The sequence below is a fragment of the Halichoerus grypus genome, chromosome 4 (genome assembly GCF_964656455.1).
Source record: "Halichoerus grypus chromosome 4, mHalGry1.hap1.1, whole genome shotgun sequence".
Classification (NCBI taxonomy): domain Eukaryota; kingdom Metazoa; phylum Chordata; class Mammalia; order Carnivora; family Phocidae; genus Halichoerus; species Halichoerus grypus.
The window spans coordinates 132,429,634-132,449,937 of NC_135715.1; the positions used below are offsets into that span (position 1 = coordinate 132,429,634).

The 20,304-nt window shown below is 41.7% G+C and overlaps 1 protein-coding gene across 1 annotated transcript in view; it reads right to left on the minus strand.

Annotated features, from left to right (window-relative positions):
- Positions 1–19,905, minus strand: part of LRP2 (LDL receptor related protein 2) — a 195,627-nt gene extending 175,722 nt beyond the window's left edge. Inside the window, exons 1-2 of the mRNA XM_078070026.1 lie at positions 19,827–19,905; positions 17,607–17,672 (exon numbers count right to left, since the gene is read on the minus strand). Of these exons, the coding sequence (XP_077926152.1) occupies positions 17,607–17,672; positions 19,827–19,905 (145 nt within the window). The remainder of the gene's footprint in view (positions 1–17,606; positions 17,673–19,826) is intronic.
- Between the last annotated feature and the right edge of the window lie 399 nt (positions 19,906–20,304).

Consider the following 20,304-nt stretch of genomic DNA (forward strand, 5'->3'; position numbering starts at 1 on the left):
CCCCTGCTTGTGCTCCCTCTCTCTCTGTGTTCCTTCTCTCTCTCTGTGTCTCTCTCTGTCAAATAAATAAATAAAATCTTTAAAAAATAAATAAATAAAATAAAATAGGCTTATCTTTCGTCCACATGATGGTCCTTCAAATATTTGGAGAGAGCTAGCCATTGTTCCCTTGATTCTTCTCCTCTCCAAAAGAAACAGCCCCAGTTTTTCCATCATTCCTCCTATAACGTAGCTTCCAGTTCTCTCATCATCCTTGTTTCTCTCCCCCAAATTCAGTTCAAATTGTCTGTCCCTCCCAAAATGTGATCTGCAAAGCTGAACAAATGCCAGTGTCCCCTGACCATCTATGGCTAGGACCAAAGTAGCCTATCCCAGGATTCATTCCCCCTTCCTCTTCAGGAACAGAGTATCAATTTTATTCAGGTGAACAGGCCTTTAGCTGAAAGGCTACATTTCCCAGACCTCAGCGAAGTGTGGTCATGGGACTGAGTCTTAATCAATGAGGTAAAAATGCAAGCAGTAGTATTGTCCAGGATTTCTAGGAAGTCTCTTTTAAAGACCGAAAACACACCCTTCCTTCTGCTCCTCCATCTCCACTACCTAGCATGGAGCTAGGATGGTTGTGGCCACAGCAGCTGTTTTGGACAATGAGGTGACCTTAGGGATGGGTGCCACCACCACGGGATGGTGCAGCAGGAAGATGGGTACCACAGGAGTACCAAACCAGCCTTCTACGACTAGTTAGGTAAGAGAGAAACAAATGTTTATCTTGTTCAAGCCAAACAAAATCTTCTCTACAACAACAGTCCTATCACCTCCCCTAGGTGATGGAGTTGCTTTACTACACTCATGGTGGTTCTTTTAACTTTCCACTAAAACAAAGATTTCTCGAGTTCCTGCTTCCATATGGCTTTGTGCCAGACACAGGATACCAGAGGAGGCAGGCACAACTCAGCATTAGTAGTCCTATTCTAGAAGAAGCGATAAAATACATACATAAATAATTATAATTCATGGTACGATGATAAGTGCTCTAAGAGAGGTTCAGATAACATTCAGTGGAGATAGAGAAAGGCCCTGTGGAGGAAGGAGCATAGAAGCTACAATACGTGGGTCCAAGGGGAGGGAATGCCTGGCAGATGAAACAAGCTGGAACAGCCACAGAGGCCAGAAAGGGTAAGGCATGTCCAAGAAAGAGACGCATTCTTCATTCTGTATCACTGACACATGCCTTCAAATTACAAAGATCTTGAGTGCTTGAGGTCTTTTATGTGAAGTAAAAAACAAATTTGCAAGATCATAGCACCCTGTAAAGCCACTTAGTGCCTCCATGGAATCAATTCAATTCACAAGACATCTATAGAGCACCAACTGTTTTGCCGTCAAGTAAGAGTTTCTCATAAAGAGTTTTCTCCTAATCCGTAAATGTGATCAAACATTTTCCACATTTTAAAAAACACTTGGAGGTGATACTTTGCCAGTATTCTACTAAACTAGATGAAATGTTTCCAAGAGATGTATTCTGAGATTTAATAAACTATAAGCACACAATACAAATGTTATTTCTCCTTTTCCTCTTATAATTGATTGATTTATTGTATTAAACTGAGTATGTAGTCAATAAAAGTTACAGAATCAAGAGAGTAAAGCATGTGGAAATAATAGAGTATTAGAGTTAAGCATGCAAGATCCAGAGCCTCAGTTTGCTCATTTGTAAAATGGGGATAGAACCTCCCTGGACTGACCTGAGGATTTAACCCTAGAGCTATGATGACTACATCACAGGGATATAGTAAGTTTCAGTAAATGCCCTTATTAGTAGTATTATTCGTTCCTTCACTCCCTGTCAACCAAGATGGACCCTCAATAGAGACACTACTGGCATTTGGGGCTAGACAGCTCCTTGTAGCATGGAACTGTCCTATATATAACAGCTGGTTTAGCATCCCTGTCCTCTATCCTCTAAATGCTAGCAGTGACACTCAGGCATTATGACAACCAAGCCTACACATTCCCAGATGCTCCCTAAGGGAGCTGTACCAACCAGGAATCAATGAGCTAAACCAAAGACATACACATGTGTCATGCCCAGATGGCCAATAAGCTAGAACTGCTTAAGACACGGGGATTCAAGAAAATACTATCAAGTAGTTATGAATGTATTTAATATGCATGTACATTGAAAAGACATGTCTACATGTATCATATGACCTCACTGATAGGAGGAATTCTTAATCTCAGGAAACAAACTGAGGGTTGCTGGAGTGGTGGGGGGTGGGAGGGATGGGGTGGCTGGGTGATGGACACTGGGGAGGGTATGTGCTATGGTGAGTGCTGTGAATTGTGCAAGTCTGTTGAATCACAGATCTGTACCTCTGAAACAAATAATACAATATATGTCAAGAAAAAAAAAAGAAGATAGTAGGAAGGGAAAAATGAAGGGGGGGAAATCGGAGGGGGAGACGAACTGTGAGAGACTATGGACTCTGAAAAACAAACTGAGGGTTCTAGAGGGGAGGGGGGTGGGAGGATGGGTTAGCCTGGTGATGGGTATTAAAGAGGGCACGTTCTGCATGGAGCACTGGGTGGTATACACAAACAATGAATCATGGAACACTACATCAAAAACTAATGATGTGATGTATGGTGATTAACATAACATAATAATAAAAAAGAACTATCTAAAAAAAAAGACATGTCTAATATTCCCATAGATAAAGCATCTCAACTTATAACACAAATAATAGGAATTATCAAAAAGAGCCACAAATAAAAGCTTTCTCTATATTCCATAGTGGCTCTCTACCCTTCTCATCACCTCCTGGTCCACAAGTTTAGTTCCACCCTCATCATCTGTCCTCTAACTTAGCTGGTTGATCTGCTTTCCCTCACTGCAGCGAGCATTATCTCTACAGAACAAAAGTCAGATCATTGCACTTCCCACCTAACATTTCTTCAAAGGTACCAAACTTCTTGACATAGGAAGTCCTCCACAGTCTTACAAGACTCCACTCTTCCAATTCCATCTCCTGCTGACACAGCCTCCTCAAGACTCAGTTCAAAGAGCAATCTTTGTGATCTTCCTTGGCTCCTGGCCCCCTCAGGCCTACTTGACTTCATCACTCCTTTCCTGTGCTCCCAAACCTCTATTATAGCACCTGTCGCTGCCATGTAGCACAATTGTTTATTTACATGTTTTCTCCATCTGTGTCTCCACTTATAGGCACAATAGGACCTCAGTTAAATGTCTGTGGAATAAATATATTAACGACAATATTCACCGATTATCAATCAAATCTAGATAGACTAATAGCTTTCTCACTCCCTTGAACTTCTCACTGACCTTGCTCTAGTTTCATGCAATAAAAAGAAAACTATTATAAAAGAAAAAACACATCATTAATTGTGATTCTTACACATTCTGCCTAAAACCCCTCACAAAGACAAGTGTTCACCTTAAAATATACTCTTCCCCCTTGAAATTCTTCTCTTTGCCCAGAGGACACACCTGACTCTACTTAGCCTCCTGGTTCCATCATTCTATCCTCAAAATTATAAGACCTTATCAGTAAACTCTGCATGGGACCAGGTTTGCAGGAAGCATATACAGAACACATGAAATGGAAATATTGGATCCATTCAGAAGTTTGAAATTTTCTGTAACATGACACTTTCAATCTGTGCTTTGAAGACCTGAGAAGTGAAGAACCAAACATTTTGGGGGTAGAAAGGCAGGTTATAAGGCCTATCTTCTAATGCTTCCTTGTCTGATAGTTTCACCTCCTTTAAAAAAAAAAAAAAAAAAAAAAAGCAAGTTCTACGGATAGAGTATTTGACAAGTGGTTCCTTTATTTCAAAAGACCACAGCATGGTGGCTGTTCCGCTGCACTGACCTAACCAAGAGCTGGTCAACTATGAATGATTTCACACCAGGCTCCCTGTGGGGCCAAATGTTTACTGAATGCTCACCAAGTGCCAAGACCTTACATGTTCACAATGTCCTTTAAATATTCTCAGGAGCCTGCAGGAGAGAAATTATTAACACCTATTGTATAGTCCAAGGAAACTGAAGCTCAGAGCCATCAAGTGGGGTACACATCTGGAAAGTGACCAAGCTAAATCTCCGAACTCCAACACCAGGCAGTGTCCCAGCACCAGAAAGGATTTGGCCACAGGTAACCATGTCCAGGGTAGGCCCCTGAGATTAAGGATCCTTGGGTAGGCGGAGAAGGGGCAGTGGGGGCATGGTCAGAGAGCTTCTATAGTGGTAAGAAGAGCCCAAAGTTTTACTTAGCAGCCAGAGATTTAAGTTTGTATCACTGGCTTCAGTTCATTCCCACAATTTAGGCTACCTTCTTTACCTTCAAGGAAACTGTAAGAATTTTCTCTTTATAAAATGTGGGTTATTTTAGCATAGAATTTTTGCAAATATGTACTAGTTCCTCAGAACTTATTCAAGATGCTAAATATTCCTTTTTGAAGCGATCCTAAGCAACCCTACATCATCTGTCCTACAGTGCAAATCCCCAGAATATTCAACGCCTTTCAGAAAATGTAATGGCATATTTAAAGGCACGGGGGGGATCATTTTTTAATGTTCCAGCTCATTTGTTTCACTGGAGACCAAGACAACAAAATCATGAAAGTGGGGAAGAAAATTTTCAATTATAAAGATTCTAAAAACAACATTTAGTTGTATATTGCTATATTTTAAAACTGCAATCAAGTTTTACAGATTATACAATCGATAAATCCCAATATTTATATAAATTCCCTTTAAATAGAGCACCTAAGATATCCATTAACAGTTACTTCTAGCTAAAAGCCAAATTGTTTCATCTTGTTATACCTATCATTCAGTTTTAACTTAGAAAAAGGAATGAAAATAAAACATTGAAGAACTTAAAAGTAAGAGCTTATCCTAAAGTGAGTTCGATCATTTGCTACTCGCATTCTCCCTTAATGTTATTATGTACACATTTACTTATTAAATTTCCCTAAATGATTCTTTCAAAATCTGCTAAGATGAAGGAGCAAAGGTGTCGTTCAGCCTGATTTTTCTTTAAAGCCATATATTAAAAGTTACCCTGGTGTGTTCCTCTCAAAATATAGCTACGTTGAGAGTTCTCATTTGTAAAAGTAAGGTTGGCAGGGAGAAAATGAGATGAGAAGGAGAAAATCTCTAATTTGTCATCAGTAAAATAAATCAGGAAATAGCCTTTAATCTCAAGAGTACAATTTACTGATTTAGTAATTTATTTACAAAATTGATGGAAATTGTTAACAAGGAGTTAATTGATTTGAGTCACCTGATTACCACAGTTAATTAACCACACTGACTTAATCTTCTTTGAAAACATCAACTAATCATTTCCCAGGTGTCAAGGGTAAATCGTTAAATAAAAAATAAACTTCTTTCTCCCTCTTCAAGGGAGATTTCTTGAGCATGTTTTCTTTGCAGATTCCAATCTAGCAACAAGCCAAGTTTGGGTTTTTTGGTTGTTGTTTTTTGTTTTTTTTTTAATATAGCTACACTGAGAGAGCTGCCATCTTTCCAGAGTTTTTTCCTTTTATGAAAGGATAATAAAGAAAAAGCAGCCTCGCAACCTTACCATCAGTGTCATTTTGAATTACTTCAAAAAATGAGCTAAGAACACTTTTTGAATAAAAATGAACAAATCAAAGCCAATTGAAACTTTCTTATGAGAAAATGAGTTTTCAAAAAATTAACTTCAAAACGTATTTGGAGGGTGTGATCACAAAGAAACAGTGTGAGGGAATGGGGGGGCACGGTATTACTGAGCTGTTCTAATCTTGATTGTGGTGGTGGTTACACAAATATATTCATGTATCAAAATTGATAGAACTGTATACTACACAAAGTCCATTTTAGTCTGTTAATTTTTTAGATAAAATAAAACAAAGCACTTCATAATGCCAATATTCAAGCCCACTTCTGTGAAAATTGTGAAACCTTATCCCCTTTTTTACAGATAGAAAAGTTAAGGCCAACCACTCACCCCACACACCTCAATATAAAAGGGGGCCGGGAGGAGTCTAAGAAAACCAACATTGTCAGAGAAGATCAGAAAGAATACATCCCATGTTTCTTGTGGCTATCCAGTTCTCAATTAGTAGATCCACTGCTTCTCTCAGGGCTGGGGGGCGGAGGGGGGCAATTGTCTTTGATCTGCCAATGCACCCTTAGTGCAAGAGGGCTCTGGAGGGAACCAAGTCCCAGGTCACCATGACAAATCACGCTTAGACTTGCTAAAGGGAAACAGAGCAAAACACCGTTCCCCTTCCCTCACTTTTTCATTCCTTCCATCATAGTGAAGTGTTTGAAAAATAAATCTGGATTACAGTAGGATTTTGTTGCACATATTCACAATCAGCAACAACTATTAAAGAGCTCTTTGATTTCCCTTACAGGGAAGTAAAAGCATTCAATACAAGATGCACCCTGCTTAGCTCAAGTCCCACATTTTCTCTTGTCTGCACTGCTGGGTTTAATTATTTACAGCGAGAATCATCTAACTTTCACTGTCTTCCAGTTAGTACGTTCAATTTTTAAACCATGCATTTTGTTTTTCTCCAGAATCTCTGCTTCCAATGATTACTTTGCAAATTCTTTCAACACCTCACTGCACCAAATATTAGGGAAGAGGTAAATTTTTATGGCAGAAGTGAACTGGAAAAAAAAAATTCAGAGTTTTGGTACATAAAAATTAACCATTTAGTAATTTGACTTGAGAAAATATGTGTATTGTACCTCACTCATTTGCAAATTCTTTTTATTAATTACATACTGAGAACAAAACCAGAATTTCCTATCAATACTCATCATTATGGCCTAGAAAAAGTTTAACTACCATGTACATTAAACCCAAAAGCCTCCTCTCCATCTTACCCGGCACTGATGAATCCCTAAGGAATGACTGATAGAGTCTTACAGCTTTGTTGCTTTTAGGGTCAACCTCTTCTTTTTTCCTAACAATCCTATTTCAACTAGAGCTAACTTGAGGAAGGAGAGCCATACTAGAAGGTAAGAAGTTCTATCTTTGAAATCCATTTGACAGTTTCACAGCAGAAATTCCCCATAAAGTCATCCTAAGAAAAGGCACAAGCAATAATACATTTTTTTCTAGAAAAGCTGATTTAAGCAACCCAATTAAGAGATGAAGTTGACTCCTGAATTTCAAGACTCTCTCTCACCTTCTGGCAGCTTCTTCCTTTCTTTCTCCCCCATCAAAACATACAAGCTCTGGGTCTCGTTCTCACTGAACCTTGCTCTAGCAAACTTTTACTGTGCATTGCTATCTCAACTAAGTCCTTTACCCTACAGGGATAAAAATTAGTTTCAGGGGGGAAACAATGTCTTATTCCAAAGCACTGGTTGTAATGGTGACAGAGCAGACATCTTTGGCCAGGGTGAGAGATGCTTGGGGGCCAAGAGACCTTTCAGCACCTCCAGAGCCCGTAGGCAAATGCCTTCCACATCTCTACAAGAGCTGCCTCCTCAGATATATAGAGACTCCATTCTCACTTGGTTGTTCATTACTTTGTTCTAGGATGTTGAATAAGAGACCTTAGTAAGAATTTTTTCCATTGATATTAAAAAACAGCAACCTTTAAATCTGTACTTCACTGCCATCCCTAAAAGGAAGTTAGAATAGAACTCTCTAATTGGGTGTCATCTTTTGAGTTAAAAGATAAGTAATTAAAGAGAAGAGAATATTGCCAGATAAGGAATGGTAGCAGAGGAGGAAGCCAGCAGGCAAGAATCAATGGGTACCTACAGAGTAGAGGGAAAAGTAGGTTAAAATAGAAATGTACTCTTCTGAACAGTAAGCTCTTTTGGACAGGCCTATGTCACAGGAATCTCTCCATTCCTTTTTTTTTTTTTTTTTTTTTTTTTAAGAAAGAAAGTGAGCAGGAGGTGGGGACAGAGGAAGAGAGAAAGAGAGAATCTTAAGCAGGCTCCATGCCTAGCACAGACCCTGAGATCATGACCTGAGCCGAAATCAGATGCTGAAGTGACTGAGCCACCCAGGCGCCCCTCTATATCCTCTGATATAACTAGTTACATCATGCCTGAAGCAGAAGGCTTGATCAACACGTATTGAATGAATGACTGCAAAGTAACACAGAAATGTCCACTTTTGGGTTGCAAAGGTACCAGCTTCCGAAATGAGGTCATCTTAACATAACATGAACCATTAAAAGAGGCTTTGTTTGCTTGTGTACAGAGGCACTATCTTCTACTTGCTCCTACTTATCCACAGTCACAATATGTAAGAATAAGGGCTTTGGGTTCAAATCTTGGTTCCACCACCTAGTAATTGGATGGCTTTAGGCAAATTATCATACCTGTCTTTGCCTTGGCCCTTTGTCCATAAATTCAGATTGTTAATGAAGAGGTGGGTAAATTAATACCTATAAAACCCTTAGGATAGTTTCAGACATGTAAGCACTCCAAAATATTTATCCATAATTGTTTTAGCTCATTTCTGCAACATCACTACCCATTTATGCATGTAACTGAGCCATTCCTCTGCCTCTAACTTATTTGGTCATGGTGGCATATGGAGTCCTCAAAAGAATGGGATCTGGAATGAGAAATGTGCCCACAAGACAAGCAGCCATGGGCATTTTTCAGCAGTCTGGGCCTTCTTTGGTTGAGCCCATTTTTCCTTCATTCGTCAGGAACAAGACCCATGAATGTCCTGGCTTGACATGTGATGTTCTTTCCACCATAGTCCATGCCGCCTCCCTGAGTTGGGAAACCACTCCCCTCTTCAAAGAGGCCCTTTTGTCTGATCAAGGCTGTTTTCACTGTGCTGTGGTCTCAGACAGCTTTCTTTTGTGTTGTTAAACACAGAATGACAGTCCACTAACATAATGTCTAAAAACTTTGCCTTATCTTTGTGTAAAAGCTACTGTATCAAATCTGTCCTAAAACTAGCAGAATGACCCATTCTGTATGTACAGGGGATTCTCACAGGGTAACCAAGTGTCTCAGTTAAAGTTAGAAAAGTTAGGGAGACTGATGCAGAATCAGCTACTCTCAAATGCATTGGGAATCATCAGTAGTTGGGGGTCAGCGAGACGGAGGAAAGGGGAGAGTCAAATGGAGAGAAACAGCGTTGCTAAGCCACTTGTTTTGATAGAGATAGCAATTTTTTTTCTCTACTGGGTCTTCGATGGGGCCCCCAGGAGCCTGGGGGAATTAAGAGCTGGCAATACCAGGGACATGGCCTGAGCTGACAATGCCCCTTCTTAACTTGAGAGTCCATGATGACATTTATCCATTTGTTCAACTTATATTTATTTATTTAGCCCGATTCTGGATACTAGGAATAAAGCAATAAACAAAAGACATTTAAAAAAAAAAATCCTTGCCCTCATGAAATTGAGGTATTAGAGAAGGAAAGACAAAAGGAAATAAATAAATAAGTCACATACATTATGTCAGATGATGCTAAGCACAATGAAGAGAGTTAATCAGGAAAGAATTGGAGAAGACCACAATGAGAAGGTGACCTAGGAGCAAAGACCTGTAGGAGGCAAGGAGCAAGTCATGCACAATCTGAGGCAAGAATGTTCAGAAAGAGAGAAAACTAGAACAGAAGCTGTAAGGTACTATGTTGGTGGGGGGGGGGGGAGAAGGCAAAAATTATCACCATGCCTAGAGCACTGTGAGTGGGGGAGAGGAGAAGGATGTGAGGTCAGGGAAGTGATGTGAAGGCCAAATGGTTAGGGAATTGTAGGCCACCATAAGGATTTGGACTCTGACTCTGAGATGGGAAGAGATGGTAGACCCACAGCTAGGTCATCAAAAGTCCCCTTCAAGGACTTTCTACATTCACTCAGCTCCATTGGGGTCCACCTCAGTTATAGAAGGGCACCTTGCCCAAGGTCATGCCCTTACTGGGGCAGGCGACATCTAGTAACCACAGAAGACCATTTCAGCCAGACTCAGAACACTCATAGCCAACTCTTGCTCCAGAGATTCCCCACTAGGTTGACTGAGGCCTTCTCACAGTTTAACTTCTTCCTCTGCTGTTCCTGCTTCCTCCTTTCTCTTCAAAGGTAATGATCGTAATGAACATCAGTGTCTGTTTCTGGACAACCAAACTTGTGTGTAACAGAAGCCATTGGGGCTTTTGAACAGAGGAGTAACATGATCTGACTGATGTTCTAAACAGGTGTTGAGAGTAGACAGAAGATGGACAGAAGGGAAGCAGGATGACCAGTAAGGAAGTTATTGCAATAATCTAAGTAAAAGTTGACTATGACTTGGATCAGTGTGGTAGCAAAAAACATGGTGAAAGGTGATTGGATTCCAGATACATTTTGAAGATTAAAACAATGGGATTTTCTGATGGATTGGATGTGAGGTATAAAAGAAAAAGAGGAGTCAAAGCAGAGTCCAAGGTTTGGAATCTGAGCAAGGATGGACCAGCCATTTACTAAGATTGAAAAGTCTATGTAGAAAGCAGGTTTAGGGCATTAGTGAAGATCTGGAGTTCAGTTTTGGACGTAGTCTAAGATGACTATTAGACAGCCAGGTGGATATGTCAAATAAGCAGTTGGATTTGTGGGTCTGGAGTTTAGGGTATTGGTCTGGATTAGATTCATAAATTTAGAAGTTGTCAACATACAGATGGTAAAGCCATGAGACAGGATGAGTCTCCAAAGAAGTAGTGTACATAGAAATGAAAAGCAGTCAGGGAGATGGACAGGAACAAGCCTGAGATACCAAAAAGATAGCAAGCAGAGGCCAGCAAGGGAAGATGGAAACCGGGAGAATGTGGTTTCTTAAAAGCCAAATTACGTGTTTCGTGGAGGAAGGCAGGATACACTGGGTCCGATGCTGTTATCAGTTAAATAAAACAAGAACTGAGAATGGATTATTGGATTTAACAGCATGGAGATCATTATTGACCATGGCAAAAGATGTAACTATCAAAAGTGGGAGCAAAAACTTGAATGGCATGGATTTGAGAAAAATTGGAGAGAAACTGCAGTGGATATGGACAAATCTGGGAAGGAATTTTGCCGTAAAGAGGAACAGAGAAAATAGGGTGATAGAAAGGAATGTGGGGAAAAGAGAGGAGACAATTAGTGAGAGATGAGACAGAATTCAATCTAAAACATGAATGAACTGCTTGAACTTCAGAGCATGGAAACTTCATCCACAGTAACAGGAGGGAAGATAGAATATATGGACAGAATGCATGCAGGTGATGATGGCTGAGTTATGGGAGCTTGTGGAGTTCTCTTCTGATGGCTTCTATTTTCACATTTATAAGAAGCAATGTCATCTGAGCAGGTGGTGTTCGAAGTTTGAAGAAAGAGAAGATGTAAGGAAGTAGGAAAGCAAATGGCCTAGCCAGGAAGCAAGTCTGAGGTTGAGATTAGTTTCAATTTATGGTGAGACCAGTCAACATAGTTTTGTGTTTTTCTCCTGCCAAATTCAGCTACAGCAATGCAGATGTGGCCTATAAGATTAACCAAGACTGGGCTTTTGCAGAACACAGGAGAGCAAGACAAAGGGGCCAGACTGCTGGCAGTATAGGCAAGGAAGTGATGTTAATGATGAGTCATAAAAATACAAGCTGAGGAAATAAATAAATGCAGGATTTAAGGGACAGTGTAAAGGTGGTAGGATCACGGACTCTAAGTCCCAGTGGGGTCAACAAAGAATTGGGCTTAGGATGTAAAAGAAATGAGCTGCAAGTTTTTCCGATACTCACATTCCAACCATGGGAGAGATGCCTGCTTTAGATGCCAGCAGGCTCTGTCGGGATACTCTGGGATAAATTGGAGGAGAGAGATTACAGTGGTTATAGAGAAATCTGTCTGATTTGGGTAAGAAAGGATTAGAAGACCTCCAATAGCTCTTCAGTTCAAAGAATCTAAGGTTCTTCAGCTCAAAGAATCTAAGGTTCTTAGAGTGGGAGGAAGGACTTCAAGGGTGTCCAGGGAAAGAGCAAAGAACACAATTAAGACACAAACAGTGGCTCTAGGGAGAGATTGTCATGTCGGCCAGGAAAGGAGATGGCCAGGAATGGGGGCAGTACTAGATGTGAAAGACTAGTTTTCCTTTTTACTACCTTGTAACATCCCCATCCAAAAGAAAGTACGGATTTAACAGAGTGTACTTTAACTACCACTGGAAGAAATTTACAGTGGCAGTTAGTATACCTTTAGTTACAAAACTAAAAAAATGAGAGGCTACCTAGATCAGTTGTTCCCAAATTGTCTGGCCCTTCAGAATCAACTGGAAACTCTTGAAAAACAGATGCCCATACTCCTGATTGAGTAAGTACGGGTTCTGGTCGAAGAATCTACTTTTTAAAGCTCCCTAGGTATTCTGATGATATACCAAGTTGGGTGAGCTGGTTGACTTCTATCTAGGGTCTCTAGAAATTAAGTTGTAATGAAATAATGCTTTTGAGAACATAACCAAATTTCTCACAGGTGAATTGCCCCTAGATATGATCAAGGAAACATGTAGCCCCATTTGCTCTGGCAGCTATAATGTAACAATAGGGGAAGCCAGACTAAAAACAAAGCTGAAACCTAGAAGAGAGTAGAGTCAAGAAAAACACAAAGAAAGAGAACTGGAGCCCTGACTGCACCTCACCTGAACCCCACTCTGCCTCAGAATTTTCTATTTAACATGAGCCAATAAATACCCCTTATTGTTTAAGCTGGTTTGAGGTAGGTTTTCGGTTTCTGGTTTCTCACAACAAAAAGTATCCTCCACACCCTTCCCCACATCAAAATTAAACCAGTGTGGAAGCACATGCTGACATTTTCTCCTCTCCTTTAATGAGATTATAATGTGGGTAAGATTGACATATTTCAGATTAAAAAAAAAAACCTCCATTCTTAAATTCAACTTTATTTGAGGATTTTCCTATTAAATAATTGATTTTGATTTTTCAGCCTTTACTCAGCAAAGCTTCTCCTTGTTAATGAGATAAAAACCAAAAATTGGGCCCAAAGTGACAAGCAAATCTCTGACACAACAGGACAGGATGTTTTTATATGGGAATTCAAGAAAGTCTAGCATAACCTAATTGTAGCTACTATCTTCTTCCCCTTCCCCTTTTTCAGGTTTCCTTAACACCTGTTGGACCGTCAAAAGTAGGTTATGTTGTTACTTAATGTCAATCAGTAGATCAGTGAGTAAAGGCTTATTGTCAAAGTTACTAAGAAAGAATCTTCATGTGTTATTGACTGAGAGTACATAAACTTAAAGGAGACCTCTGGTATTGCTTACAAACTTGGATCTCAAGATCTGGACAATAAACAAGCCATTGTATCCATGGTAACAGTGGCTTAACTTTTCAATGCACAGAATGGTAATTACATTTCCTCCTTTCATTCATTTCTCCCTGTTCCCAATAACCTTGGGGGTCAGGCATGACCTGAGGGCTAATGACTAAAAGCATAGAGCTTTCAACATGAAACTTCACATTGTCTAACCTGTCACTTTTCTTGGAAAGACTTATTATTTCCTTGCATTGTGTTTTGGCACTGTCCTAAGTCAGAAGTACCCATCTTACTTTTGGAATGACAATGTTTCTAGTTTCTCAGCACATGCTATTAGAATAAGACTTATAGGCCAGCAAAATAACCATTGGCAGAGTGCGCATATATTTGGCATTTCTGAATTAATCCAGGGAGGTGTGAAAGAACCTGCTCTACCACTTACAGAAGCAGTCCTCAGGTTAAATGCTAAAGACCCTTGGATTTGCACCAAGATGTAGTCTGTCTCCATAGAAGCATTTTAATATGTCTCCAAACCTTCCTCTCTTCTTTCTTTCCACCCCATTCTCATAGCCAAGGCCTCCTGCCTGGAAAAGGGACAAAGTCTTAAGAATATAAACAAGAGAGCAGAGTTAGTTGGGAAAGGAAAAAGGGCCTAGGATTCGCTAAAAAATGAAATCATACAATGTACTCAAGAGCTCCTGTACTCTGTTCTTTTAGCTCATTTTCCAGAACTTTCTTGTCCATCACAAGTCTGGTCTAAATAAGAATCCTTTAGGGCGCCTGGGTGGCTCAGTTGGTTAAGCGACTGCCTTCGGCTCAGGTCATGATCCTGGAGTCCCTGGATCGGGTCCCGCATTGGGCTCCCTGCTCAGCAGGGAGTCTGCTTCTCCCTCTGACCCTCCCCCCTCTCATGTGCTTGCTCTCTCTCATTCTCTCTCTCAAATAAATAAATAAAAAATCTTTAAAAATAAATAAATAAATAAATAAATAAGAATCCTTTAGGCTACAAGTAAACCTTCTAGAGAAGTCCTTCTTTCTCCTGTTCTCCTAAACTTAAAGTTGCAACATGATCACATGAACACAGGGCATCATGTCTTTTGCCTTAATATTTTCAATACTTTACCCCCTTCAATTCATTGAGTTATCCCAGGACTGCATGCTCTTGAGAAATTTCTATAGCCCTGTAAGTCTGTCATCATGTATAAAATAAAAATAACATCAGTTGGTTTTACCTGATAAGGTGTCCTAGACCCATGTTGTTTTTGCAGCCCAGCCTCTGTTCACTGGTAGCCCTCCCCAATTTCCCTCTGCAGTCCAACCTTAGTCCATGACTTCAGGGACCAAGCATATGACCCAAGCCTAAGCCATGGACACACTTCATGCCATGGATACAGTGATTGGTTCTCCAATGAAGTTTGTGACCTAAGCAGAGCCCAAGATGCAACTGAGACTTTTGCTAGGAAAAATTAAGACAAAAACTCTTGCTCTTTCCCAATGGACATGACATGAAAGGATGTAGCTCCAGGAGCCATGACGGCCATCTTAGAACATTAAAGAACACATCTGAGAACAGAGTCATCTCAGAGTCAGGAGATAGAGAAACCAGATCAGCCTGACATAGTCTGAGCCCCCATTTTATATTAGGTTGAGCCAAAAGAAACTGCCAATATTTGGCTGTCTAGAGAAACAGCAATTCCATATGGTCCAACCTAATAGCAGTATCTTTTCAATTATGTATTTCAATAAACTTCCTTTTTGGCTCCAGGCAGTTTAGTTTAGATTTCTGTCATTTACAAACATAAGTGTCTAAACTAATATGTAAAGTTGTAGCCACGAATATGTTATACCAGCATGCACAGATGCATCAAAGAACCACTAGTGTTTAAAAAAAAAAAAAGATACTATAGTATCCTCTCAAGTTTGAAAAAGAAGTTAAATTCTTGAAGAGGTTAATAAAGATGGATAGAAATATGTATGTAAGACCTCACAATCCATAAAACATTTCACACTCATCTCATTTAACTGGCATAATACCCTATAAGGTAGATATGTGCCCATTTTACAGATAAGAAAACTGACCTGAAGAGTTGAGTACATTGTCCTGAATTTCCCACATAGTAAATGGCAGTAAACCCAGATCCTCTAATTCTAAAATCTCACACTCTTCCCACTTCATTTCACCATGCTGAGATTGTGAAAAAATTGCTTAGGGAACATCTGCATGGACCCCAACAGAACACATGGAGCATCAAAGAAATGTCTCTGATTTTCAAAACAACAACCAATCTGATCATGTTAAAGAAACAGCCCAAAACTCAGGCTGAAACATGTCAAATCTTTCTAACATTGGTGAGATCCTGGCCAGCGTTCTAGTTTCTAAGTTTTTTAATTAAATATTTTCATTTAATAAAATAAAACCTGTCAGTGTTTCTTAGAGTGCCTGCTTAGAGAACATGGACAATGATTAACAATGACCTAACAATTACCTTGAATTAAGACTAAAAACCTATTCATGTAGCAGTCTGTACTATGAAACCCGGAGACCTTAGGAATGTGCTTTGATGGCCCAAGATTTTGAAAAATAGATCCGGAGGTACAGTCTTTGAAAGTTGGGGCACTGACGTGACATAAGTTCTGGATCAAGCTGAAAGCATGGCTGTAATTAACCTATCCTCTTAGACTTGAGATTCCTCTTAGACCTGAGACATGTGACCCATCCAATTTTTTTTTAAGAGGATTGACCAAGGTGATCTTTTCATCATACTTGTTCTCATATGACAGGTCAGGATCAACAGAAAAGCAATCTAGAGGCCTCCTCAACCAACCAGGCTGAGGACATTCCAAGTAACATGTATCTAAAAATGATCAATTAGAAAGACACAAAGAGGAGCCGGGGTTTACTCTAACATCGAGTTTCGAGTTTCGATCTTAGCTCTGACCTCGGCCACATGCCCTCAGGCAAAGGGCTTCACCACCTCCCTTTCACTCCTTTCAGGCCCCTCTCCTTGCCTCCAGGGTTTAGTTGCTTATCTATAAAATAATGCAAGTAGACCAGCTGATAGCTAAGATTTCCTCCATCTGTAAAAGTCTAAGTTTCTATTAGAACAGGACAGGCACAAGATTGAATAAGGGAGTCTGAGCAGAAGCCCTATAAAAACTGGCTAGGAAGAATTTCAAGCAGAGAAAAAGAAGCCAACTGCTAGGAAATAAAAGCAGCAGCGATATCAGAGATGCGATAGAATCAAAATGTTGCTTGCTTGTTACCAGCCCCAGAATCCTTTTAAATATATGACTTTACCTGAAGATCTAATTGTCATAAAGCTGATACTAACTATAAAAGGCATTACCAAGCTTCTACTGGAGGAAAGAATATAACTGTTTAAGATCAATACCATTTTCTCAAAAAAAACTTCCAGTCATATCCTGAGATCTGGGAATTCTTCAAAGAAATGTTAGGGGAAAATGCCTAAGACTTCCTTATGTGCACTTAGAAATTAGAAATATGAATAGTAAGCCAAAAAAATGTTACCTTTAGTATTGGTCAACATAGTAATACCTGCTAGTTATGATCACTGTCTATAGGATACGTTAAGCACTTTGATCTCTTTATGTCAGTAAAATGCCATGGAACAGATTCCTCCTGTTATCATATCAATTTGGCAGATAAGCAATCTGAGCCATGAAAGTTTCATGACTTCCCTGAGGTCACACAGACAGAAAGTGGTAAAGCCATTGCTGAAACCCAGACAGCTTGACTCCAGAGTTCAGGCTCTCCCAATTTTTCTTAAAGGCATAATACAAAATATGAAGAAAATACAAATAATTTTAGCTATAGATATGCTATAATTTTTTTAAAGACTAACCATAAAATACTCAGAGTTCTTTTCCAATGTCTAATGATGCAAACCTGCAAGAAGATCTTACCTAAAATGTGCGCTAAAATAAGGACATTTACAATGTCATCACACTTTACCTGATAGGTCAATACAACAGAAATCTAGAAATCTCCTTAACCTTCCAGGCTGAGGATATTCAGAGGGCAAGTAGGAAGACTGGAAGTAAGGATACCTGGGGTCAGGTGATAGAAACCTGAAAGGAATCTCTAAAAAAATATCCAGAGTTATGGCACAGCAGGTAGATTTTACCTTTTGTGGGAAAGACTTGTAAAATGCCACTCAGCTTCTTTAGTAACCTCACACATGGGTAGCAACCTAGGGAGCATGACACTGGGAGTAACGATACCTGGGGTCAGGTGACAGAAACCTGAAAGGAATCTCTGAAAAAATATCCAGAGTTATGGCACAGCAGGTAGATTTTACCTTCTGTGGCAAAGACTTGTAAAATGCCACTCAGCTTCTTTAGTAACCTCACACATGTGTAGTAACCTAGGGAGCATGACATTTTTAGTACAAAAGAAAAGAGACAGGGAAGTAGAGGAGAAAGTCACATACTATAGCAGTGAAATTATAACCTCCGGACTCAGAATCTCTTGGACTGGCCTCACAACTGCCATTTTCCAGCAGTATGATCTGGGGCAAATTACTTCATTGCCCAGTGCCTCCATTTCCCGTCAGTAGGGACAGTAAGAATACTTACATCAAAGGGGTATTATAAAGACTAAATATCAATAAGTATAAAGCACTAAGAACAGGGTCTGCCACATATGTAAGTGTATGATATGCAACTCTTACCGTACATAATATTACTATATATTCTTATAGAAGATGGATGGATGTAAACTACCAAGAAGAGTTAAGTACAGTTTATTTGGTGACTAAACCATCAATCCAGGGGAGAAAATATCTGTTTTGATTGTATGGGGACAATCCAGATGTATCCCAGATGAATCCGGACTAGATTTCCTTTTGCCGGGCACTGACAGGAACATATATTAAATCCTATGGCTGCATTTAGGACATAAGATGTATATCACCCTAAGCGCTGTGGCAAACCCTCCACAATAATAATAAATCCTCTTTCTGTGTTACCAACTGAGAAAAAGTGTTCAAAGCAAGAATTATTAGCGGTCTCCCCCTGCCTCCCCTCCCTCTCCAAAGATTTTTACAAGACCAGTGGGGTTTGTTGGCGTTTCCAAACTTCTTCTCAGGAAGTCTGAAATGGGTACTGCTAGGAGTTGCTGTATAATTACTTAGTTGATTCCCTCTAAGGAGCTTACGCTAAGAATTGAGGAAAAAAAGCAGATTAACCATTTGAATACATGCTACGGCCCATCCACAAGCTTTTCCCTCTCTCCGCCATAAATGGGGGCTTCTACAGTCCCCACCCGTCAACCCCAATATGTGATCCAGGGAAATCAATGTATTGCTTTGGCTAATCCTACAACAATAGGGGTTTCATTTTCATTGTAGGGCAATTAAGTTGTCCGACGGGAAGGAAGGAGCAGGAAGGGAAAAGGGTGGGGGGAGAACTCTCCCATCCCCACAGACAGATTAGTCCCTGTGGAGGCAGCAGCGTCCGTTCTGTCTGTCTGGTGGTCGGTCACACGCAGCTCCGGGCTGCTACCTAGCAACGCAAAGCCTGGAGAGAGCTCGCCGGTTCCCCTGCCTCCTCCTCGCCCTTCCCATTCATCCCTGGTCAGTCTCCCCACCCCACCCCACCCCCCACCCCACTCCGCGCGCTACTCTCTGTCTTCAAGTTCCCTCTCTCCCTTCCTTCTCTCCCTTTTCATTCCTACTTGTCTTCTCTCTCCTCTTCCCCCTTACTGTTTTTATCCCCTCCATTTCTTCCTTTCTTTCTGTTTCTGTAAAAATGTAAACTCTAGCAACTTGAGAGAATTTTTAAGTGCTTCATCGCAGAAACTTTCTCCATTCGAGCCCTCAAAACTCTGGCCGCGCAGACGGGGCCTCATTCATCAACACAAAAGCCCCCACCTCCCTGTTGAAAAGGAAAACCCTTCAAAGAAAATGCCCCGGTATATCTGCTGCTCTCTCGTCCAATCCCGCTTCCCGGCCTTATCTCGGCTCGTAAATGATCTGTATCGAGATGCGGTCTCTTGAGGGTCAACGCGGGACCAAGTTTCGCTGAGGAGGAGAAGGGGGGGTACTCTAGCCCGCGAAGGGATCTCCCCCGCTAAGCGCTGCAGGTGGAAAACTGCGCACGGAGAAGCGCGGCGAATCTCTCAGCCCCCCAGAGAACGAATCAGTGTGGGGAGCAGACTGCGCACTGGCTGGGAGAACCTCTGTCTCCGGGTTCCAACCGCAGAGTGCTTTCGAGAGGCTCGGGAGAAAGTCCCGTGGGAACAAAGGCGGGGTCCCCGTGGGGTGCGCTGTCACCGAAACCGGCGGAGCTACTTTCTCAAGTTTGCTGCTGCTCAGTTGCCGGGCGGGCGAAGGAGGGGTGCTCCCGCTCGCCCCTCGCTGAGCAACCTGAGCGCCCCGGCGGGAGCCGCTCCAGTGCCGCCGCCCTGCCCTGCCCCCCCACCCCGACCGTGGTCCCCTCAGTGCGCTCACGGACTCGACCCCTGCCACTGCCGGGTAAGTCCGGAGCTCTGCGCGGAATTCCGGCCAGCGGGCGCTTACCTTGGCCACTGGCCGGCGCCAGGCAGGCGGCAAAAGCCAGCAGCACCGTGCACGCCACCGCCGCCGCCCCGCGCTCCATCCCCGCCGCCGTCCGAGGCCCCGGCCTCGCCGTTCCTTCCCCGGGAGGTGGGCGCGCGTAGCACACAGCACCCGCCGCGCCTCTGCCCGCGAGCGCTCTGGTAGGCCTGCACCTCGGCAGGCTCCTAGAGACGGAAAGCCGGCCCGAGAGCCCGAGGCATCCCGTTTTCTACCCGCGCCAGTCCCCACCCTCCAGACGGTGCATAAAGCCCTGGAGACCCGACCGCCCCGGAACTAGCATGCGGGAATCCAGCGGGGCAGGCCCCCTGCCGCCCGGCCCGCCCCCTGCACTTTGCAGCGCTGGGAGGAGTAGGGACTCGAACACACGTGCGCTCACACATGCACACTCCACACGCGCGCGCACACTCACACACGTCCTCATACAGTCTCACACACACAG